The following is a 24290-nucleotide window of genomic DNA, read 5'->3' as shown; positions in this document are numbered from 1 at the left end:
TATTTGTAAGGATTTCACTATGGACTGTGGTATCTGTTATGCTTATCGACTTGATGGTGCTCTTCCAGACCAAGTGTGTAGCGATTCCCGATGTGGGCAACCTTTCCACCAGGCTTGCTTGTTTGAGGTAAAATTTTTATTTATGACAAATCCACTTGGCTCTAATTCATGGATCCCAGATAACGGGCGACTGTATTTGTGTGACAATATTATGGACACAATAGAAATAAGCAGCTAGTTAGGTGTCTGGTAAAGCAGAACCACTAAGACTTCTTAATTACATGACCTTATTGCTACTTCCCTCGTGTTCTCTCCCATGACTCACTTATGTCTTAAATAATGTCTTAAGGAATGCAAGGAACCTGCTTTATTGTGTGTGTACAAGGTCTAAATCAGTGAGTCTCCATCCAGATGGGCTTCTAGGTGCTACAAAACTAGAGTTATTTAATAATACTGCTCTGAAAATCTCAGAAGGAAGTGTGGAGGAAGTCAGAGAGGATCACTTTAGAGTACTTTCAGTATGTAAAGCCAGTTAATCTTTATAGGTAGATTATACAGAAAACAAATCCAGCTAAATTGCATGCTCCAATGCAGTATGAAACCACTACAAATCAGAGATTTATCAGATACTATGAAGAGCACTGTTTATTAACTTCAGACAGGTCATTGCTAAAATGGGCATAAAATTCATTCTCTTATCTTGCAGTGGTTACAAGGTCTTCCTTCTAGCAGACAGAGTTTTAATGTCATCTTTGGTGAATGTCCATATTGTAACAAGGTAAGGAAATATTTTGAAAGTCTAATGGAAATGTATAATTGAATAAAGTACATACAGTACTGGAGCTTAGGAAAAGTAGAAAAAATAAGACCAGCAGATAGTAAATGTTAATTTGATTAAAATCTTGTGAGTTTTATATTTTATTACACTGTAAAAATTAAAGGAAGGTGTTACTAAAAGATGTTACAATGTCTAGATATTAAACCTGTATCAGAATCCTTTATTATGAAAGATACAGGGTATTTAATTTTCCTACAATTTTTAATATTATTCTATGAAAGGACTGGTTTTGGAAAGCATGTGTAATTCTTAAAGTAAAAACAACCAAATAAAAATAGTTTAACCCACATGTAGCTTTGTACACTCCAGATGTTGACGTTTTTATTGAACATCTTTTTAAAGCCAATCTCAGTGAAAATGTCTATGAAGAAACTTTGAAAAAAAACCGTATACAACTCTGACCGAATGACACTTCACGTAAACTTGAAGACATTTTAAATGGTGACATCAAAGAAAACACAATGCAAGGAATATTAATATCAGAAGTACAAGTATGGCCATACTGTATCGATACCTCTCTTCAGTAAATGCAAGCTTTAAAGTTCTGGACACAGAAAAACTACTAAAATCTCTACTACGTTCTTGCAAAGATAGCGGAGAATATGTAAGCCTGTTTTGTTGTTGTTCCTTGTTATCTTCCCAGTAATCGGTTTGGGGACAGTGCCTGTGTAGTTGTCTTACGGGGTTTTCCTGCAAGGGGGAAAAATATACAAATGTTTCCAGTGTTAAACTGAGCGGAAATCTGAATCAGAATAACAAAGATTAAAATATTCTGTTGCACTAAATACCAAAGAACTACAATGAAAGAACAAATTCTGACAAGCTTTCAGCAAGCTTTCCGAGTAATATGCTGAGCTACTAGGAGTAGAGATTTAATGCCTCTAGGTTTTTCTGAACATTCTGTCAGGCAGCTAGCATTCAAAACTTGATTAAACATACAAATGCAGCAGTGGTCCTATCTACAAATTAATGTGTGTTTGGTTTTATAATGTAGGCTAAAGTCTTATGGGAAAAAATCATGTTTAATAGCAACATCTAAAATGTTCTAATACCTTTATCGTTGTCGTCAACATTGAAAATACATAAACATTTACAATGTTATTGCTAATAAACTACTATATACGCATTTTAAAATTGATTGTCAAATTTGTTGTTTATTTAGATTTCATTTCAAGTCTCCATAATACAGGCAGTCCCCGGGTTACGTACAAGATAGGGACTGTAGGTTTGTACTTAAGTTGAATTTGTACTTAAGTCGGAACTGGCGTCCAGATTCAGCTGCTGCTGAAACTGACCAGCGGCTGACTACAGGAAGCCCGAGGCAGAGTTTCTCTGCCCCGGGGCTTCCTGGAATCAGCCGCTGATCAGTTTCAACAGCAGCTGACTTGGGGACACCTGGGGCAACTCTGCCTCGGGCTTCCTGTAGTCAGCCGCTGGTCAGTTTCAGCAGCGGCTGACTTGGGGACGCCTGGGGCAGAGCAGCTGGGGTGCTGCCGGGTTGGTCCAGTAGTGCCGAGGAGCGGCGCTGCGGGACCAATCGGCAGCGCCCCAGCTGCTCTACCACAGGGTCTGCTGGGGGGGTGGGGGGGGGAGAGCACACTAGCTGCGCCCCCCAGCAGACCATGGAGACATGGGCGGCGGGACCGAGACGCCCTGCGGTGCCGCCGCCAGGGTCCTCCGCGGCTTTGCTCTGCATCTCCATGGTCTGCTGGGGGGGGCCCAGCAGACCAAGGAGATGCAGAGCAAAGCCGCAGAGGACGCGGGCGGCGGGACCATCCAGATGCCCAGAAGACCAGGGAGAGGCAGAGCAGCTTTTCTCACCCCGGAGGATGCGGGCGGCGGGACCGCGGCGCGTCCTCCGGGGCGAGAAAAGCCCCGTTCGTAAGTACGGATCCGACGTAAGTACGGATCCGCATAACTCGGGGATTCCTCATAGATGTAGATGGTTTTTAATTTCCAGAAGAATCAACTTTATGGCTCTTTTGTCCTGCTTTGATCTTCACCTCTGAACTGATTCCTGCACCCACAATCCCTAACACAAAGCTTTTTCTTCAAAGCATAGTTATGTTGCTTGTATTTTAGTCCTGTGCTTTCTTTTGACAATCACCTCCTTCCTTTAATGTTGTTACCTTCCCATGTCACCTTCCTTCTACAAATTCCCATCTTTAAATATTTCCTGTTCTTACTTCCATATGCCATCCCACTCTCATCTACATTAGTTTCTTTTGCTAAATCCATCCCACACGTCCTCTATCCTGGCATTGTAGTCCTTTGGATGAAAAATTTATAGCGGAGAAAATCAACATGGACCCTGAATTATCTGCCATTTTCCTTCCGAGTCTCCTTCCTAATTAGATATTCAAGTCCATCCATCTCAACCCATTTTTCACTACCAAAATATTAAAACTATCTCATGAAGTCTTCTTTTCCATGGTCTGCAATACAGATGCCATTCTACTTTGATGTTGTCAGCTGCCTTCATTCCTACTCTTTTGGTTTCCTTTCCCTGCTTGTATTTTTTCCTCTGCCTTCATACTTACCACTCTTTATTCTAAAAGCCCTTCTGCCCATCTAGTTATCACCATTTTACTTCCAAGATCTTCAGCAAGCTTTGAACTTTTGGTTTTCTTAACAGCTCACTCTCCTCCCTCTACTACCTTCTCCTCCAACTGTTGTACTTCCCTCCACTCTTGAACTACATGGTTGTGTTTTTGTTTCCCTTTTCTTTCTTCTTTTCAGGTTGTATCTGTATTCATGGCTACCAAATTACACATACCACTCCTGTTATACTATTTCCATCCCTGATCAGTGTTAAGAATTCTGGTATTTTCCTATTTATTGCCCCCAAAAAACTAAATTGCAGAAACAGACCACCTTATCTATTCCACATGCCAGCCCTGGGGTTACAATGTCATAAATAACTCCACTTCTCACAATTAGGCTGCTGCTGAATTCTGTAACAAGTCAGTGTTTCCCAATATATGTGTGTCTCTCTCCATAACTCCTGCTACATACAACTCTTCACCTGTCTTAAATAAGTTTGATGGCTAGACTCCTGCAAACTCCTTTGTTCTGTCAAACTTGGCTTCCCATCTTCCACTCTGTTCAAAATACCACCAACAAACTCTTCTTCCTTTCCTGCTGTTGTTATAATCATGTTGTACTGGGTCCTCTCTGACACTTCATCATGTTAAGCCTCCTCATCTTCATAGCTGTGAGTGGACTATAATAAGTATATATAAAATCTTACTTTCCCAGCCATCTTTGACTTGAACCTGCAGCCTTTTTTTAACCTATGCCTGATATATCCTTCCTAATACCTATCACAGCCTCTCTCAAATGCACCAAAAAGCACTTCTTTAATCCCAATATAACTCTCCATCAATTTTCCAAATCAGTTATATAAAAGGAATTAGTAGGAAGCATACCATCCAACACAATATTCCTCCCATGGCCTTATTTTGTGTATTCCTTCTCCAACTTCCCTCCCCTTAATTCTTCAATTTGAATTTTTTAACACGCTGACATCCATATTCAACTTGATTCTCTTGTTACTGATGATGTGCTATGAATACCAAGGAACAGCTATAGAGGAAAAACCAGACTAAGAGTCATATTCCCCAATTACTTTTTCCTCCTATAGAAGAATGACTCAAAAATACTAATGGCAATCAAATATTATACAAAAGGCTGGTTGAGTCCATTCTTGTGCTTGTCACCTGATCCTCCTTAAGAGGTGGTTCTACTGCTCGTTCTCTCCTTCTGTCACCCCGGTGCACACATTCACAACTCCTCCCCTCCAACTATACAAAAATGTGCCCTTGCTTTCCAGCTAAGTGCAGCTTCTGGTATCTCCACAAGGAAAGGGAGAAGGGGGGGGGAGAGGAGAACATACATCCCCATATCTCTTTGCAGTACCATGATTTATAATGAAGATGGCACCATGGTACTGGCTGTTTGTGCTAATACATGTGATCAATGGCAGGGACCAGTCTCTATTATTCACAACAGAATGACTGACTACCTGACTGGAGAACCAAAAGCCGCTGTTTCCAATAAGAATCAGGTGCACAGGGGTCTAAGATCTGTGGGCAAGGAGGGATTTGCAGTGAAGCAGTTTGGGGATGGTCCAATTAGATATTTATATTCTAGCATCCAAAACAGAATTTCTTCATAAAAATAACATCTTAATTACTGTTTCCAACTCCTCCTCTGTATTCGCTCTTTATCAGGGAAGGTGATTAAAAAAAATCAGGAGTGTTTTTCAAGACTCAGGGAGGCTTTTTTAGTTTATCCTCCTTCCTATTAACTGGCCATTTATCAGAACTGTTCTGCTCACCACTTGCCTGACTGAAGCAGCCATGGGGCAATGTTGCTGTTTCCTCTTCAGTTTGCTGCCTTGTACTGGAGTCTCTATGCAGTAACCAGAAGACTGTTTGAAGCAAAGATTTTATACTTTTTTAAAAACTGCTTGTAAAGTTTCAAACTGGTGCTTCAGAAATGAGTTTGATTTTCTTATCTAGTAAGAAGGGCACAAACTGAATAAATAGTAATTGTTAAATTAACTTGAAACAAACGGGGAGGAGGGCGAGAAAAGTTTCTCTTACTAAAATTCATTCTTTTCTGAACTATTCCTACTCAAATTGCAAGGAAGCCTTTACAGAATGATTCTTTTCACTCTAGAAGTGTAAAGCTAACCAGTACCGATCCACTTTGGGGGACAGATTATTCAAATTGAAGCTAATGAGGACATTCAAACCTTAATATAATAGAGTAGCCAATGCTATTGAGCTTTGATCAGATAAATTCTGACATTGCCTGAAACCAAGATTTTTATTATTATTATTATTATTATGGGTTAATATTAAATGTAGCTATTGAAGACTGAGCTATTACCAAAGAGTGCTATTAGAGCAGTTTCCCCACTGTAAATTAGAGGAGAAAATTACTACTGTCTTGCAAATGTTTATTTTAATGACAAACACTACACAAGAATGTTATCATAGTACCATTCCTACTACCTGTGACTAGAGAAGAAATGTTCAGCACTAGAAATACAGCACTATTTTTTCACCTAATGCACGATGACGACAGATTATACCAAATTCTGGTGTTACTATGATTAAAATCTACCCTGCTATTTTCACAAATTTGTTGTGCCAATCTTTCATTGGAGAAAAACATGGGACTATTAAAGCAGAACTCTTTCCCCATATACCATATTTACTAGAACATCAAAACTCTCACCAGCAGTGGCTCATTATGCTGAAACTTCTTGTTTAATCCAATCGATTTCTCTTGGTTTTGTCTGTGTATTACCTGAATACCAGCTCTTTTCAGACAGTTATGTTCTTTATCATCTAGCTTGCTTTCATTTTGTTTATACTGTTTTGGTGAAATCTTTGGTAAATCAGCCTGTTAACATACAGTTAATAACATGATATGGTGAAAACATTCAACAATTCAAAATGAAAAATGCTTAAATATAGTACAAAGAATACAAAGGCGAACTTCAAAACCAGTCAGAAGATACTAAAAGTATGTAGAAAATAGTTGTCAAACCTTTCCCATCATCAGGACAAGACTAGTGCTTTTACTTACTAAAAGGAATTTTAACGGAAAAGTATATTTTAGAAATGTCTGTCTGTCCATCCGTCTGTGAGTCTGTCTGTTCAAGAACTCCTCCCTCAGTGGTAAGAGCTAGGACCACCAAATTTGGTATGCTAATTCCTTTTATAATAACTTAAACCAAGGTAAGAATTTGGTTGTGCCAAGACAATCAGATGTATCTGGATTTCGACTGTTTCTCATAAAATAGAAAGGGAGGGATCTGCTAGAGGGAGTTATTACTGGAGAATAACCAAAAGTGGGCAGCAAGGGGCTAGAGATGGGGATGGGGACAGCTGTAACCCCCTTGTGCCAGCAGAGATGGACAAAGGGACAGGTATCTACCATATTTTTTAGAGAGTTTGTGTGTCTGTCCCCCAACTGGAGACATGAACACACACCCTGGCTGTCCACACTGCAGTGGCCATGAACAACACTGTACATAGTGCTTCTCACCTGGCCTCAAGCTGTTGTTGGGACAAAAAGCTAGGGTTGTCCTCTTTCCCTGGGGCATCCTACATACTGAAACCCTCAGCCCTAACTCCACCCCAGAACAATGGCATAAAGGAAGAAAAACAAAACTTATTTGAGTTAAGGACCTGAGCAATGGCAGCTAAATCCTCTGATGTCAATAATTTAGAATTATGTATACATTTAACCTTTTCTGGGAAAGGAAACAGTCACAATTTAAATCCTTACATAAGTTTCCTAGTATTGCATTAAGCCTAATATAATGTTACTGTTTCAAATGAGATAATTACTCCTTTATTCAGGTAATCTAACCTTGGGGTGAGAGAGTTTATCTTTAGCTCCTCTTATAGCTTGTTAATATATATATTGGGAACTATAATCAGGAGTTCATACACATTTTTTCCTAGTCTTATACTCACTCTAAGGCTACGTCTACACTGGCCCCTCTTCCGTAAGGGGCATGTAAATTTCAGCAGTCGTCGTAGGGAAATCCGCGGGGGATTTAAATATCCCCCGCGGCATTTAAATAAAAATGTCCGCCGCTTTTTTCCGGCTTTTAAAAAAGCCGGAAAAGAGCGTCTAGACTGGCCCCGATCCTCCGGAAAAAGTGCCCTTTTCCGGAGGCTCTTATTCTTACTTCGAAGTAAGAATAAGAGCCTCCGGAAAAGGGCACTTTTTCCGGAGGATCGGGGCCAGTCTAGACGCTCTTTTCCGGCTTTTTTAAAAGCCGGAAAAAAGCGGCGGACATTTTTATTTAAATGCCGCGGGGGATATTTAAATCCCCCGCGGATTTCCCTACGACGACTGCTGAAATTTACATGCCCCTTACGGAAGAGGGGCCAGTGTAGACGTAGCCTAAATGTCAAATGTGTTTGGCATTTGTAACTCTTAAGGTAAATGTATCCAAAATACACCCTGTAGGCCACATGCTATCCTTCAGCACTTCTGGCACTGAACAATTTCAGTAGTAACAGTCACTTGTGACCCTCTGCACAGCAGTTCTTGAGTATAGCAGTTACAAATTTAATGTTTCCTTTTGGTGGTGTTGATTAAATAGCTCAAGAATGATAATTACACAAAGAAATATTAAAGAAGAGTATTGTACCAAAGTAGATTATAGGAAAGCTACTTCATCAGCCCCAATCAAGAGCTGAAACACAAAACCTCTATTGTCAGTCTAATGCCAAAAAATTAGCAAGTATAATTTTCAAAAGTGCCTACAGTCCAGTTTTTGAAAGGTGCTAGGTGCTTAAAGGTGCAGAGAGGCACCTAGTATGAATTTTTTCAAAGATAATTAACTACTTTTTAAATGCGATGCTTAAACTCTGAAATTCAATAGGTTGCCAAATCCAATTTTCAAATGGGACTTAATTTGTCAAAACTATTACTATAGCTTTTATCCTGTTTGTGCATGTCAAGAAGAAAAATGAACTACTAGTATGTTACCTGAAATCTATCTGATGGGTACTCTATTTATACTTGGGCAATTCAACCATAACCCTAATAATTCAAGTACATATGAAAAAGCAAAACATCTGATGCTCAAAAATATAGTTAGCAAATAGACATGGATTCTGTCCCAGTTAGTCATTCTAAGAGGGGTGCATCTGTACAGTAGGGCTTAACTCGAAATAAGCTATGCAATTGACAGCTCAATTTGCATACCTTATTTCGAAATTGGGAGTGTCTACACAACACTTATTTCAAAACAGAGCACTCATCCTCTGACTTAGAATCATAGAATCCTAGGGCTGGAAGAGACCTCAGGAGGTCGAGTCCAGCCCCCTGCCCAAAGAAGACCCAATCCCAACTAAATCATCCCAGCCAAAGCTTTGTCAAGCAGAGACTTAAAAACCTCTAGGGACGAAGATTCCACCACCTCCCTAGGTAACCCATTCCAGTACTTCACTACCCTCCTAGTGAAATAGTTTTGCCTAATATCCAACATAGATTCTTTCCCCTCTCTCTCTCCCCCCACCCCCCCCTGTAACTTGAGACCATTGCTCCTTGTTGTGCCATCTATCACTACTGAGAACAGCCTCTGTCCATCTTTGGAAACTCCCTTCAGGAAATTGAAGGCTGCTATCAAATCCTTTCCCCACCCCCACTCTTCTCTTCTGCAGACTAAATAAGCCCAAATCCCTCAGCCTCTTCTCATAGGCCATGTCTTCCAGCCCCCTAATCATTTTGGTTGCCCTCCACTGGACCCTTTCCAGTGCGTCCACATCCTTTCTGTAGTGGGAGGGGGGGCCCAGAACTAGATGCAATACTCCAGATGTGGCCTCACCAGAGCCAAATAAAGGGGAATAATCACTTCTCTAGATCTGCTGGCAATGCTCCTCCTAATGCAACCTAATGTGCCATTAGCTTTCTTGGCTACAAGGGCACATTGACTCATATCCAGCTTCTCATACACTGTAATCTCCAAGTCCTTTTCTGCCGAACTACTTAGCCATTTAGTACCCAGCCTGTAACAATGCTTGGGATTCTTCCATCCCAACTGCAGGACTCTGCACTTGTCCTTGTTGAACACCTCATCAGATTTCTTTTGGCCCAAACCTCTAATCTGTCTAGTCACTATGGACCTTATCCCTGCCCTCCAACATATCTACCCTTCCCCCTAGCTAATGTCATCCGCAAACTTGCTGAGGGTGCAATCCAACCCCTCATCCAGGTCATTAATAAAGATATTGAACAAAACCGGCCCTAGAAACAATCCTTGGGGCACTCCACTTGAAACCAACCGCAAACTTGACATCGAGCTGTTGTGATCACTACCCAGCGGGCCTGACAATCTAGCCAGCTTTCTATCCACCTTACAGTCCATTCATCTAATCCATACTTCCTTAACTTGCTGGCAAGAATATTGTGGGAGAGTGTATCAAAAGCGTTGCTAAAGTCAAGATATATCACATCCACTGATTTCCCCATGTCGACACAGCCAGTTACCTCATCAAAGAAGCTAATCGGATTGGTCAGGCATGACTTGCCCTTGGTGAATCCATGTTGACTATTCCTGATCACTTTTCCCTCTTCCAAGTGCTTCAAAATGAGTTCCTTGAGGATCCCCTCCATGATTTTTCCAGGGACTGAGGTAAGGCTGACTGGTCTGTAGTTCCCTGGATTGTCCTCCTTTCCCTTTTTTAAAGATGGGCACTACATTTACCTTTTTCCAATCATCTGGGATCTCTGCCAATCTCCATGAGTTTTCAAAGATAATGAAAACTTCCCTTACTCCTCATACAATAAGGGTTACAGGAGTCGGCGTAAGAAGTCCTCCAGCTTGACAGTATTTCAACATTATTTCAAAATAACTGCCTGGTATGTAGACACGGACTAAGTTATTTTGAAATAACGTTGCTGTGTAGATATACCCAATGACAGAGATGGAGGAAATAGGAGGACAAGGTTAACATTAAAGAGTAAGGAGGCATGGAGTGAAGTATTTTGTCAGCTGATGACACTGTCTGTCTCATCTGACTTAGACAAGGAGGTTCAGTGCTCCAGCCAAAGTGTAGGTGAGAGCAAGTTGGATGAAATTTAATCCATACAAGATCAAGGTGTCGGGTGTTGTGGAGTGAGCAGCTAGAGATGGCAGATACAATATCAGTTCCTTTGAGTATGTTCATTCACCATTAGATTACTAGGGATAGCAAGTTAGGGGTGACTTTAGATGCCCACTTATCCTTTGACAGTTTTTACATCAGTAACCCAATTGTCTTACTGCCAACTGCAGCTCGCTAGGAGAGTATGATCTCTTAGATATGAACAGTCCACTTTTATTCATACTTATCTGAAGACTAGTCTCCTGAAATGTGTTCTCCCGTAAACATTCAGAGACTACAGCTGGTGCAGAATACAACTTATTAAGAATGGGACATCTTGCTGACAGTACATCATACTGGTGTTCTGACATCTCCACTAGCTGTCTATGGGTCTCCAGGTAGGGTTTGTTATTGGTTATGACCTCCTGTGACAAAACACATCTCCATATTCATACCCTATAGTGTAATAATTTTTTCATACCAAGTATACCTTGTAAGGTATCACTTGACCAGCACATTGAGTTTAATATTGTCCTGCTAAAATGGGTGACTAAAGATTTCCCTGCATTATGTTATTAACACATGTCCCAAACCTGACAGCCCTGTCCAAACAGAAATTGGCAACCAGGTGTCCCAAACAAAAGAATGTATGCTCTTCTTAATTTGCATTTAATCATGAATAGTCACCAAGCAGGAAGGGGGGGAACAAAGGAAGCTAACGCAGGTAAGAAAAAGCCATCTGCGAACATTCTTCTATAAAGACTTTTTGTCTTCTAATGCACAACTGGAAATGTTTTTTTCAAGAGGGATACCGAAACTATAAAAAGGAGGATTGCCCCAAGGGATCCCTATTTCTTCCTGCCCATCACATTCACTGCATCTGAAGAGACAAAGGACATAAGGGAGAGGTCCTAACGTGAGAGTTTGGGCAGTAATCTGCTGAAGCCTATGGTTATTTTTCTTGTAAATATTTCTGACTTTTATGCCTCATTATTTGTATTCAAAATCTCATAGTAATTAATAAACTGGTTTTACTATTATCTAATCCAGTGCGTTTACCTCAAATAATTATTCAGACACTTCAATATAAACTGGTATATTATTCCCTTAAAGGAAAAACAAAATACATGTACTGTCTAGAAGTCAACTGGGCGGTACAGGAAATATATTTCTGGGGAGGGATTTGGGACATGGGGGTGTATCAGGATCACCTTGCAATATAACCAAGGCTAGTGAGAGTCAGAGTCTAACTGAGGTATGGCTGGCAGGCTGCAATTACGCACAAACTCAGGATCTGGTTTGTATGGGGGAAGGCTGTTTGTGACCAGCTCAGGTGGGAGCTACTTCTGTAAGGCATGGGTAACACAGACTCCCACTGATCTGGACTATATACCCTGGTCACACCTATGAAGCCCCAAATGATATCCCCATGCTGTGCAATATAGCCACAGCTGCAATCAGAAATGATGTCTTAGCTAGACCACCTAATTAGGAAACCAGAGCTGGCAGCATGTTCTCTGTGTAGGCTCAAACCTCTGGAACTTGTTCCCAAACTTGTCTGAAATAACACAGAATTTGGTGACCATCTGGACATTCTGCAAAACACATGCATAAAGTGTTTTGGGTTTCTGCCCCCCCACCCCCACCCCCCAGGGAGGGCTGAGGGTATCCTTCCCATAATGAATGAGTTTCTGTAGGTGGCTGAATGGTTGAGTTTGTTAAAGAAATGATTAATGATAGTGGGATGTTATTTATTTATCTTGGTAATGATGTTAGGGCACACAGTCTTGGATAGGTGTCTATCTTAATGAAAAATGACAAATTATTCAACTGTAAGAGGAGTTTGAACAGCCTTAATGTAGATCCATGTTGGCTGGACCATATCCAGAAACTTCTAAAAAGTTCTCACTGCGGGGGGACTGTGCCAACTTTGAAGTCACAGAAATCTCCTAGTAAGGTTGTGGGTTGGGGCTGTGTCTCATTACATCCTTAGTTCCTTCCACATACCACAATCTACTATGCATCTCCAAGAGATGGGCATGGAGGATGAAGGTCAGTAATGACTGTCGTCCCTTATGAAATCCAATTACATATCAAGTTTTCTTTCTCCCAATACTGTCACTACCAATCCACTGCAGGTAGTTGACTTTTACCACAGCCCTATGGCACACCTCAGCAGCCAAGTCAGCTACATAACCTTTGGCACTAGGGATGTGACTCCTGTCAGTGCCAAGGAATCCCTCGAACAGCAATTACTGGCACTGGAGATTTGGACTGCATCTCTACTTGCATCCTTACCTCTTTTAAATACAGAGAGCCTAAGGAGATTTAATAACTTACGGAGTGTTGGTGTTTCCCCTGTCCCTTGCTTCTGAAAAAGAACAGCATAGAACAAAAATAACAGGTTCCTTGGCATTAGACTTCAAGACCTCTAGAGTCAGTACTGTGTAAAAGAAAATGTAACAGATTCTGGCTCCTGGTCCACTCTGGGTACACTCAAGTCCTCCACCATCACAGACTCATGATCTTTATGGACACAAAAACTTCAGGGGTAGCCAAGTTAGTCTGTACAGGATAAACTTAAACATCAAATGGTCTGGTAGCACTTTATAGACTAACAAAACATGTAGATGGTATCATGAGCTTTCACAGGCACAGCCCACTTCTTCAGATGACTGGAGGTTTGAGTTTAGGATGTGCAGACCCAAAATAAATAAATGGGGGGGGGGGGGGGGAGAGGGAGGAAGCAGGAAACAAGGAGCAAACCCTCTGCTCCTAGTTTCCTGCCCCCCTCTTTTTTTCCTCCCCCCCCCCCACTTCTCCCCTATTTATTTATTTTGGGTCTGCACATCCTACACTCAAAACTCCGGTTCACAGTCTAGTGGCTGTCAGTAAAAGCCTGCATCATCTTAGGCCTGCTGAATAAGTGCATAGTGGGATGTGAATGTGTGGACAGATAATCAGGGTGGTCACCCTAGAGATGTCCTGGATAGGCACCTGGGCCAGCAAATCTGCTGACGATGGGTCAAATGGGCAGTTATAATCGTCAGAGACGACACCTTTATCCAATCCTAGAAGCAGCAAATGCCGGAAGTGATCCAAGAAGAAATTCTTTGAGCATAGATGGGACAATCTTTCATGCTGTTGGCCACCACAACCAACCATAGCATTCACTTGTGAAATGGCTTGGTCCTTTCAATGTAGGTTAATACTCTCCTAATGTAAATGCAGCTTACGCTCCTCCTCCAACTTATGTGGCTTTGGGGGAGGGGGAAAGAGGCAAGTAAATATCCTAGCCTGCATGAAACTATAAGACTACCTTGGGTAAGAAAGCTGGGTGTGATCACAGTTGGATCACAGTTGAACGCGGGTGGCTCTTGTACATTTCAAAGGGAGAGGCTAAGCAGTCAGTACTGGAATGAGCGGGGATTGCTTCAGTCCCCACTCATGCTTCTTCCCAGCTGTGCCTCTGCCTCCCTGCCCCCCGACAGAGACAGTGTTGGGGGGGAGCCAGCTTTTAAGCTGGCCCCCCCCCACCACTGTCGCCTCATCCCCCACCCCTTGCTGTCTCTCTCTGATAGAGGCAGCAGGGGACAGGGAGAAAGTTACTAGTTGAGTCCCTACTTGACGAAGCAACTGTTTGAGTCTCTAGTTGCGTACATCCCTAGTCTGAGCAGTAGCTGCAATGGTGCAGCCACTGAGAAGTTAAGAAGCATGCTGGGACCGGAGCTATAAAGATCACCTTTGCCCTGTCCTGCTTACATTCATAAGGACCCTATGGATGAGTGGAACTGGGGAGAAGGCATTTTGAGCAGAAAATGTAGCATTTCCTGTTCTGTCTGGAAGCAAACAGGTCCACCTGGACCGTCCCCCACTATTGGATGGAGGGACCACTCATAGTAAGACAAAAAGATCCTACGGAGGAAATCTACCAAAGCAATCCTGGCTCTGGGAAGATGTACAGCTATGAGTTGGATGTCATAATGGAGACAGAAGTCCCAGAGCCTCAGGGCTTCCTAGAAAAGGGAAAATTATCTGACTAATTTCTGTCAGGACCTGAACTGCCTTGCTTTTTATGTGAGGGTAGGAAGGCTTTTAGGCAAACTTCTCTAAGCTCCCTGACTGTGGGGCTATGTCTAGACTACACCTCTCTGTCGACAGAGAGATGTAGATTAGGCATGTCGAGATTGCTAATGAAGCAGGGATTTAAATATCCTGCACTTCATTAGCATAAACATGGCCACCGCTTTTTTTGAAATGGAGCTTTTTTGGAAAAAAAAAAAGGTAGTCTAGACGCAGATCTGTCAAAAATAAACCCTTTTTCAAAAGATCCTGTATTCCTCAAAAAATGAGGTTTATAGGATCTTTCGAAAAAGGTTTACTTTTGAGAGATCCACATCTGGACTGCCTTTTTTTTTTTTTTTTTTTGAAAAAGCTGCATTTCAGAAAAAAAGCGGCGGCCATGTTTATGCTAATGAAGCACGGGATATTTAAATCCCTGCTTCATTAGCAATTTCAGCGTGCCTAATCTACATCTGTCGACAGAGAGGTGTAGTCTAGACATAGCCAGGGTTGAGAACAACTGTAATTAGACCAATGACCTTACATCCTGAAATCATCCATGTAGGTTTCCCACCCCAGGTCTGATGCATTGGAGATGAGGGTAACCCATAGGGACAGAACCACAAAAAGAACACTTTCCAACACCAATGCAGGATTCTGCCACTAGGTGAGTGACGACAGTTGTAGTCTGGAACCCTGAGTGCATGGTCCATGCTTTGTCTGTTGGGGACACAGATCAACGCTCAAAAAGAACTAGCTAAATTCAGGGAGGTTTGGTCCATCAATACTTATTAGCCAGGATGTGTAGGAATGATCTTCCTAGCCTCTGTTTATCAGAGGCTGGAAATGGAAGACAGTAGAGAAATAACTTGATGATTACCTGTTCTGTTCCCTCCCTCTGAAGAATCTGACATAGGCCACTGTCAGAAGATAAGACACTAGGCTCGATGGACCTTTGGTCTGACCCTGTATGGTTGTTCTTATGCCAGCCATGCCTATAGGGCCATGAGGTGGAGATTTGCATGCAGGCCACCATGTAGCCCAAAATGGCAGGCACATGTTAGCGTTGGTGAGAGTGTAGGCTTGCATGCACAAGTAGTCTGCCGCATGGCTTGGAACTGAGCCTGAGAGAGGAAGGCTCTAGCCTTTGTAGAGTGCAGGCCCACTCTAATGAACTAGGGTTAAGGTTGACTTTTTCTCTTATTAATAGACCCAGCTCACAACTTCCATATTTCTGTTTTCCTGGGGCACAGTCATTTCCTTTGTTTTATGGAAGTGTTCGGATCTGATCCAGGACCAGCTCTTTATTAACCAGTCACTAACGTATGGGTAAATTTGAATGCCTCTGTACCTCAGGTAAGCAGCCACTGGTGCTATCCACTTTGTGAACACTTCCATAAAACAAAGGAAATGCTTGTGGCCTTAGGAAAATATAAATATGGAAGTGTGCATTCTTTAAGTTGAGAGAGGTGTACAACCCTCCTGGATCCAAAGGGATGATGAAGGCCTTGCAAAACTTTAACTTCTTGAGAGATAATCCAGGTCCTTTTTACTTTTGATATTAGGTAGCAGAGTGAGTAAAAGCGTTTTTCTTGTCCCAAGGATCTCCTGCACTGCCCCCAGGTGCAGCAGGTTCTTAACCTCCTGGAAACGGAGTTGCTTATGAGAAGGATCCCCAAAGATGGACAAGGAAGGCATGTGAGAGGGAGGGTCATCCACGAACTACAGGTGTAACCTGAGGATATTACTTCAAGCACCCAACGGTCTGAGTTCAGCTGAGACTAGGCTGACTGAAAGGGCAGAGATAGCCGAGGAAAGAGGGTAGATCCAGTGAAGTGACTGAGAGGTCCTCCTCAAAATGTCTGCTTTCTGATCTGCAGAAGAGCCAGACTGAGCAGATGAATGGGAAGATGATATATGTCACCACTTACACCCCTTGTCTTCCTCCTATAGGAACTCTATCTGGGAGTTCCCCAGTACCTAGACTGAAGAAGCGGATGACAAAATGGCTTCCTGTTCCTGCTAATGAGGATGGAGGCCCAAAAAACAGACAGTGACCTGAGAGTCTTTAAGGCCATAGAGCTTTGAGTCTGTGAGCCTGAAGAATGGGAGGTCATGAATAGTGGCCTGCATCTCCTAGGACAATCCAAAAGACTGCAACCAGGAGCTGCATCTCATGGCCACCGCAGAGGCAAGTACTCTGGCTAGTGAATCAGTACCAGAATACCAGGCTATTTGAAGGGTCCGTTTTGCCACCACTGTGCCCTCATTCATTAAAGTGGTGAGCTAGTGGGTTCAGTCCTATAGGAAGGCTTCCCTGAATTTGTATAAATCTGCCAAATAAATAGAGAATCTTGGTATACAGTATTTGACCCACACATGGTCCACCAGTGATACCACTGGAGGATGTCAAACCTGTTTACAGGTACGCAATACATCTTTTTCACCTTCGGGAAATGAACAGAATGGAAGAGGGGGTCTCCCACAGCCATTCAGCAATTTTAAGGACCCAGGGTGGACAGGCAGCATGACCTGATGGAGGTGGATCTAATGCTGAAGAGGTTGGATGCTTCTGCAACCGCCTCAATTTGTAAGTTCAAACTCGCAGTCACCCTTTTAAAGAGGGCTTAGTGTTCCTTAAAGTGAGGGGCCTGTGTGGGAGGGCCCTGCCACCATTTCATCCCAGGCTGATGACAATGACTGCACCCCCTGTAAAAGGGAAGGTTCCCCCTCTCTCTCCACGGATGGCTCTTTAAGTTGCTGGAGTTCAGTGTGCTGCCCCCACATCTGATTTAGTACTGCATTCCTATTCCAGAGCTGGAGTTTGTTCAAGGTGGTCAAGGAAGACTGGTGGGAATATGGAGCTGGTGTTACTAGCACACCCCTGGAGTTCTAGTATGGCTACTGTGTGGGCTGTTGTCTGTGCTGCCACATTGTCATTACCAATGAGTTATGCTTGGTCTCGTGAGTTGGCATCAAATCACCCATCCTTGCTGAGGGGCTGAACTCCTGGTCTCACTCGGACCGCTGCCCTTCCTGCCTATGTGGAGCCATCTTATGTCTGCCAACCCTGGTTGGTGACCAGCAAGGTGAGGGTGATGAACGGCACCTGCCTGATGAATAGTACCAAGGGGAAGGAGACCAGTTCCATGACAGAGAGCAACCTCCTCCTTCCCCAGGTGAGGATTGATTTCTGGGAGATGGTAACGTGGGCAATGGCAAGCTTGCTGATAGGTGGTATGAGGACAGACACCTCAACTCGGGTGCCTCATGCCCTGTAGAGGAACAGCACATGAGGAACGTGGACCTTCTGATCCGAGACCTAGGATGTGGGGTCAGGGTCCTATGCTGCAGAGATGGAGACAAAGTTATCTCTAAGCTCCGCAGCAGCATGGTCCTGCAGCTGCTAATGAGCCCCATACAGACAAGGGCTCAGGGCTCCATGCACACAGCTGCCTCGTTGGGGGAGGGACACTTCACCCTCGGCTATAGCAGCAGCTCCCTGCTGGGGACAGAGCATTGGGTCTCTTTCAGCCAGCAGGGACACATCCCCTCCCCGTGCCTGTAGGACGGTCCCATGAATAAGTCCTACCCTCAGGTGCTGGGATCTTAACTCTTCAGACAGCATCTGCAATGCTTATCAGTCTACTTGTTCTTTAGCCACAGAGGATGTTTCGGGCAATGAGAGCCCTAGGAGAGTCTGGGAACATTAGGGGACCCTTGAGTTGGACACCCAGCTGGGCTGGGTGGTTCCATCCACCATGGTACCCCCATGAAGCAGAAGGGCAGACCCATGCCTGGCACTGGTTCCCCCTCCGCCCCAAACCCCTTTCCCTTCCTGAGATGAGGGACCCTTTTTTCTGCTTTTTGGGCACCAGCAAGGAGGAGCAATACTAGGTGGCACTTGGTATCAACAGTGTGCTCTGCACTGCTGCCATGGTGCTTGGGGTGGGATCTGAGTGAGAGGGCTCTCTTGCAGGATGAAGTGCCGCTACCATGAGGAGGGCCTTCAAATGAGTATCCTGCTCCTTTTGGATGGCAGAGTGAAAGATTTTACAGCTTGTCCTTTCTATAGGACTCTCTTAAGCACTTCAAACAGCTGCCATGGGGGTCATTAATAGGAATCAGCCTGCTGCATGATGAATATGGTTTCAAGCAGAAACTGACTACCAAACTAACCTAACATTTAATTTAATTTAATGGTTAAGTACCTAAAACTATATGCAATGGCTATAAAGAACTGCTAATGCTTTCGTGACGCAAGACAAGGCACTCCAACCAACCATCGGGGCGGTAACAAGGAACTAAGGGCATAGGGTCAGTGATCTCTAATACAGGCAGTCCCCGGGTTACGTACAAGATAGGGACTGTAGGTTTGTTCTTAAGTTGAATTTGTATGTAAGTCGGAACTGGTACATATTGTAGGGGAAACTCTAGCCAAACATTTCTCCAGAGCTCAGTTTTATTCTCCTGCACCTCACTTCCCTCAGTCCTTTATTCTCAAGCTGAGGTGTCTGCTGAGAAAAGCCGCTCTGCGTCTCCCTGGTCTGCTGGGGGGGGGGGGCACTAGCTTCGCGTCTCCCTGGTCTGCTGGGGGGAAGCAGCTAGCGCGGGGTTGCCTCACCCCGTTTGTAAGTAGGGATCCGATGTAAGTCAGATCCATGTAACCCGGGGACTGCCTGTATACTGATGCATGAGCGTGGCACTCAAGGGGACGCTACAACCAACTCTATGGATACTGCTAGGGGAAAAGTCTCTGACAATTGTATACATGGGTGTGCACCCACCTAAGATGAAAAAGACATGAGAAAGCAAAGAAAAATAAAGTTCCTGGGTTTACATAATTTTTCAGTGAATTGGCTTACTTTAATCTTTTCCCTAAAGTATATCTCGCTAGAGAAATACCCTTGAGGAAAGAAAAGTTCTAGTTTGAGGTGGCACAAGTATGCATATTTTTTCAAAAAGGCAAGGCAGGAAATATTTGAAATCCATCTGAAAATTTAAGTGATGACAGGTACTAAGATTAAGTGTTCTGCAAACAGCATAATCCTGTCTCTGACGGAGTTACTGACCACTCAAATAATTCTGCCGGTGTTCAAGGAGCAGAAGCATTGATAATTGACACTTGTCACTAATGGACTTGAAATGGGGGTTCTATTCAGCAAATAGCAAGAGCTGGAGAAACTCTTCAATCTCTCATAATGAGAACAAGTTTAGCAACATCTTTCATGCTACTTTAATATCCAAGTTTTGGGCTAAGTATAAAGTTGAATAGTAGATTTTTGTACATTCAGCTGAAAGGAAAAGTTAAAAATAAAACCTGAAATCCCTTACACAGCCCAGTTGCTTAAATTTGCAAAGCAAATCTTTGTGCATCTAGGTATCTGGCTGTTCATTTTTTTTTACAGTAACAAAATTACATTTACAGAAAAACTGCTGAGTTATAACAAACTGAATTAACAATGGGAACAAAACTTGAGAAATACTGCATTAAAATACTTTCTCAGAGTGGTTTAAAATCTTACATTGCTTTGGTTTCACCTCATATACAAAGTTTCACTAAGATAACATTTTTTGATGTTTATATATTTGATTTTCCTCTGACCCATTATTCTTCTTACTGCAGTTAATTATTGAATGTCAGCTTGAAGCTGACAGGACAAAGCATAAGCTTCACATCATTGCTTCAGCTTCCTTTTTATGAAGAAAAGGGGTTTATGTTTTGCTGTGCACACAAATGAAAAGAATGCATAAAGAACCATAGTTTGGCTTTACTAGTCAATGTCTAATATGTAAAAATCTCAGAGTATGGTGAAGCAAAGATCTAAACATAGATCAGTAAAGGAGATGCCTTTTTAAAAAAACTTATTTCAATTAAATTTTAAAACCTATAAAAACTATAACAATAAAATAAGCTTTTCAAATTAGTGTGAATTAAGTGGTCACCATTATTGCAAGCGAAATACTGTCACTGAAATAGCTTCTTGTTTTGTTGTAAAATGATAAAAACACAAAAGTCAATAAAACTGCTAAAATAAGTCTCTGTAATTACCAAGATCAAAATACAGTGGCTTTTTATTAAACATGAACTTTTGTTCTGCCTTCTGCAATACGTAAATAGTGCTGACAATTGGTTTGTCAGCCACTTGCTACAATAAAATGTAATTGTATCATGAGAGAAAGGTGACAATCAGGAGATCATGAAAAAATTACATATTCTCACTGGTAGTTAATTAGCCATGCAAAACCCCCTCAAACAGATATTCTCGTCTATTAGGAATGATTACTATGCAGGCCTACAGATGTCAATACCACAGTCATTCAAATACTTCTTTCCCTACTAATTGAAGGTTGTAAAGCTCTGGTGCCAAGGTTTTGCTTCCAAAGAGCTAATTTATGACTAGAAGGATATTTTATGTCTTCAGTTGCAGCAGCTACAAAACTCAGCAAATCAGAACCATCTGTGCACTGATACTTGAATCACCATTCATCTAGCAGCCTATCAGTCACATTAGTTTGCATCCTGCATTCTTGGCTCATGTACACTTGCGATGGTCCAAAGTTCACAAGAAATATTAAAAATGAATGAAACTCTGACCCTACCTTATTGCACATGCATCAGAGAAGAAATGGGACTTTTGCATATGGGTCATTTCAAGGCAGAGATATCGTGGGCCTGACATTTCATATAAGGTCCAGTAAGGCTTCTAATTACATCAGTCTAAGTTTATTAAACTTAAGGTTTTATTGACTGTAGAATTTCAGATTTAAAATACAGGGGAGAAATATATATAACCATGATAGCTGTCAACTTTAAATCTGAGTGCTAAAAAGAGCATTATCCAGCACTACATACAAATAAACTACTTAAATCCCAGGATGAAATATCCCCTTCAGAATGGTGACTGTAGGAATACAATGACAAAGGACCCTCCCCCCCCCCCCACACACACACCAAAAAAAAAAACCCAAACTGGACGACAGAAAATGAATTAAATGTTTTCACTCATCGAAACAACTTTGCTTTTAATCTGGCTAGAAAGAAAAACCTGGCATTCAAGTTTGTCTTCAAGATGTTAGTGAACAAAGTCCTTGACTTCTCCATTATCCTGAAAGTAAATGATTCTCCACAGACATACTACTTTGAAGTGAGAGGTTGTAGGTCAAAAGGACTCATGACAGTTTTTCTTCCTTAAGCGTTGTCAACCCACTTTTTTCCAAAGCCAGGGGAAACAGGAATTAACAAATACAATGCATTTAAAGCCAAACAGTTGCTGTACTAGTCTCACTTGGAGATCTTAAACGACTTCCTCTTGTGCAAAAGAAAAAAAAATACAAGTTTCACAAAATAAGTGCAGACTGCAAAGGATTATGTTACTTACTTTCAGATCTTTAGAAGCACACAGATTTAGAGCACATCCAGCAGTGGAAAATTCCAAAGGGCTGTCATAAAAAGTTTCACTTGATTCCAGTCCATCCACCAAGATTTTCTTTAGTACTTGATACTTTGGCTTTTCCTCATAAGTTAAATCATAAACACATGCCAAAAACTTGGCTATTTCACCTGTGGATTATATTTTAAAAATGAACTTTATCTGATGTGGACCTATACTTTAAGAAAGTTTTAAATCCAAAATGACAAAAATTGTGGGAATGACAATCAAGATACAACAGAATGAAAAGGCAACAGCCAACACACAGAACTATTGAAATACAAAGCTATTTCCTTCTTGGATTAGGAAAAGGAAAAAATCAGACGGATAAACTGCCCATGCCCTATGCTGTTCATTAGGTTACAATTGTTACACAAAAATCATAATAAATACCAATAAAACTAATCCTAACTAATCCTTTTTACTCCAAAGACTATTTAGAAAGTAGAAGGATTTTCTTGATCTGTGGATCATAACATGACTTTTAAAATGATATTGCTATGTATATTCAATGCTGATTTGCAGATATTTTATCATTTGAATAGTTACTGGAAAAGCAAAATACTTTGATTTCAGGATCTTGACAATCTCTGTATTATATAAATATCCTAAAGTTACTAAATAGTGGTTGTTTTTGTTGGAAATAGATCTTAATAATGCAACCCAGCAACAGCATTATTTTATCACCATCACCACCAATTATCTTTGGAGGTACAGGCAGTCCCCAGGTTACATGGATCCGACTTACATCGGATCCCTACTTACAAACGGGGTGAGGCAACCCCACACTAGCTGCTTCCCCCCCAGCAGACCAGGGAGACGTGAAGCTAGTGCCCCCCCCAGCAGACCAGGGAGACACGGAGCGGCTTTTCTCAGCAGACACCTCAGCCTGAGAATAAAGGACTAAGGGAAGTGAGGTGTGGGAGAATAAAACTGAGCTCTGGAGAAATGTTTGACTAGAGTTTCCCCTACAATATGTACCAGTTCCGACTTACATACAAATTCAACTTGAGAACAAACTTACAGTCCCTATCTTGTACGTAACCCGGGGACTGCCTGTATTGAGATGCCTTCAAAAACACTACACTTGGGTATTTATAAAAAACTTTTCTTGCAGTTAAGTTTAGTATAATCCTAAAATTAAACTACAGCATGTATTGACATTTATCTTTTCTGATCCCTAAAGTGAAACATGTTAAACTGGATCCACTGTGTGTGTACTATTCTACAGAAGGAGGAGACAGGAAAGCTAAGTTTTAAAATGCAGTATTTTATACTCCCTATTCCAATGACATAATATATGTATTAAGTATGGGAATTCTGTGGATAAAAAGAATAGCATGAGCAAATGCTTCATAACCACCCTACCCTACCACATCCCACAAAGGTCACTGGTTTGCCTTTATACCAAGAGATTCCTGTTTGGGTTACTTTTATACTGTTTCTGAAAATACATAACAAGCTAAGACTCACATTCATTCGCTGCTTCAAACGCGTAAAACGCTAAGCAATTCAACTTTTTATGAACCTGTTGCCTACATTTCCATACTAACTGCACCCATATTTCTTAACATACTCAGTGCTTCCTCACAACCTGCACTGCACGTGACTAAGATATTATAGGCAATTATTAGGCACAAGTTTGTCATACAAGGATAGAATTCTTATTTGACAATTTCCATTATTAAAGTAAAAAAAATTAAGTTCATAACATTTACATGAAGAAACTTTTTCCAGGTGGATCTTGTGCTAGCAGTTTGCATTTGCAGATTTCTCAGAGTAGCAGTTCTCAAACTTTTCTGCTCCACAACCCTCATCTGATAACAAAAATTACTAGAGAGGCTCAGGAGTGAGGACTGAAACTTGAGCCCGTATGATCCCCACCACTGTCAAAGACAAAGGGAACAATGCTGAAGGCAAAGGGCTTTAGCCCTAAGTGGAGGGCTTGTAACATGAAGCCCCGCAGTGAGGCTTCATCTTCAGCCTTGGTCCACAGCAAATCTAAGCCTGCCCTTGCAACCCCATTTTAATGGAGTCAGAGTCGACTATGGGGTCCCAACCACAGTTTGAGAACCCTTGTTGTAGAGGTTAGAATAGCTTTGACAGAGGTATTAGTCATTGCAGCATGAACAAATTATTTCATGTTGAATTCAACAGTTCAGGCTAATGGCCTGATTTGTCACTGGCACTCAACCTGGCCTCCAATTTTGTACCTATAATGAATTGAGCATCAGTAAGTTCCAACTGGAATTGGTAGAATTCAGATGAGTACCCAACTGGTATACACTGCAAAGGAGTTAAATCTGAGCCTCTGTTAAATCTGGGTCTCTGCAC

The 24290-nt window shown here is 41.9% G+C and overlaps 2 protein-coding genes across 15 annotated transcripts in view; one reads left to right on the top strand and one right to left on the bottom strand.

Annotated features, from left to right (window-relative positions):
• Window positions 1-1317, top strand: part of FANCL (FA complementation group L) — an 81105-nt gene extending 79788 nt beyond the window's left edge. For both annotated transcript variants that reach the window (XM_075925524.1, XM_075925523.1), the window contains 3 exons: window positions 11-127; window positions 707-778; window positions 1181-1317. In XM_075925524.1, the coding sequence (XP_075781639.1) occupies window positions 11-127; window positions 707-778; window positions 1181-1216 (225 nt within the window). In that variant the 3' untranslated portion in view covers window positions 1217-1317. The remainder of the gene's footprint in view (window positions 1-10; window positions 128-706; window positions 779-1180) is intronic.
• VRK2 (VRK serine/threonine kinase 2) overlaps window positions 1130-24290 on the bottom strand; it is a 94241-nt gene continuing 71080 nt past the window's right edge. For 6 of the 13 annotated variants that reach the window (XM_075925512.1, XM_025184190.2, XM_014573133.3 and 3 more), the window contains 4 exons: window positions 21906-22087; window positions 6086-6253; window positions 5178-5270; window positions 1130-1528 (listed from right to left, as the gene is read on the bottom strand). In XM_075925512.1, the coding sequence (XP_075781627.1) occupies window positions 1286-1528; window positions 5178-5270; window positions 6086-6253; window positions 21906-22087 (686 nt within the window). In that variant the 3' untranslated portion in view covers window positions 1130-1285. Of the gene's footprint in view, window positions 1529-4266; window positions 4424-5177; window positions 5271-6085; window positions 6254-21905; window positions 22088-24290 lie in introns of all 13 variants that reach the window. The other 7 variants (XM_075925514.1, XM_075925515.1, XR_012902994.1 and 4 more) reach the window with 6 other exon arrangements.

The sequence above is a fragment of the Pelodiscus sinensis genome, chromosome 3 (genome assembly GCF_049634645.1).
Source record: "Pelodiscus sinensis isolate JC-2024 chromosome 3, ASM4963464v1, whole genome shotgun sequence".
In the NCBI taxonomy this organism is placed as follows: domain Eukaryota; kingdom Metazoa; phylum Chordata; order Testudines; family Trionychidae; genus Pelodiscus; species Pelodiscus sinensis.
Note: the sequence above shows the minus strand (reverse complement) of the source record. Positions and strands in the feature narration are given on the sequence as shown.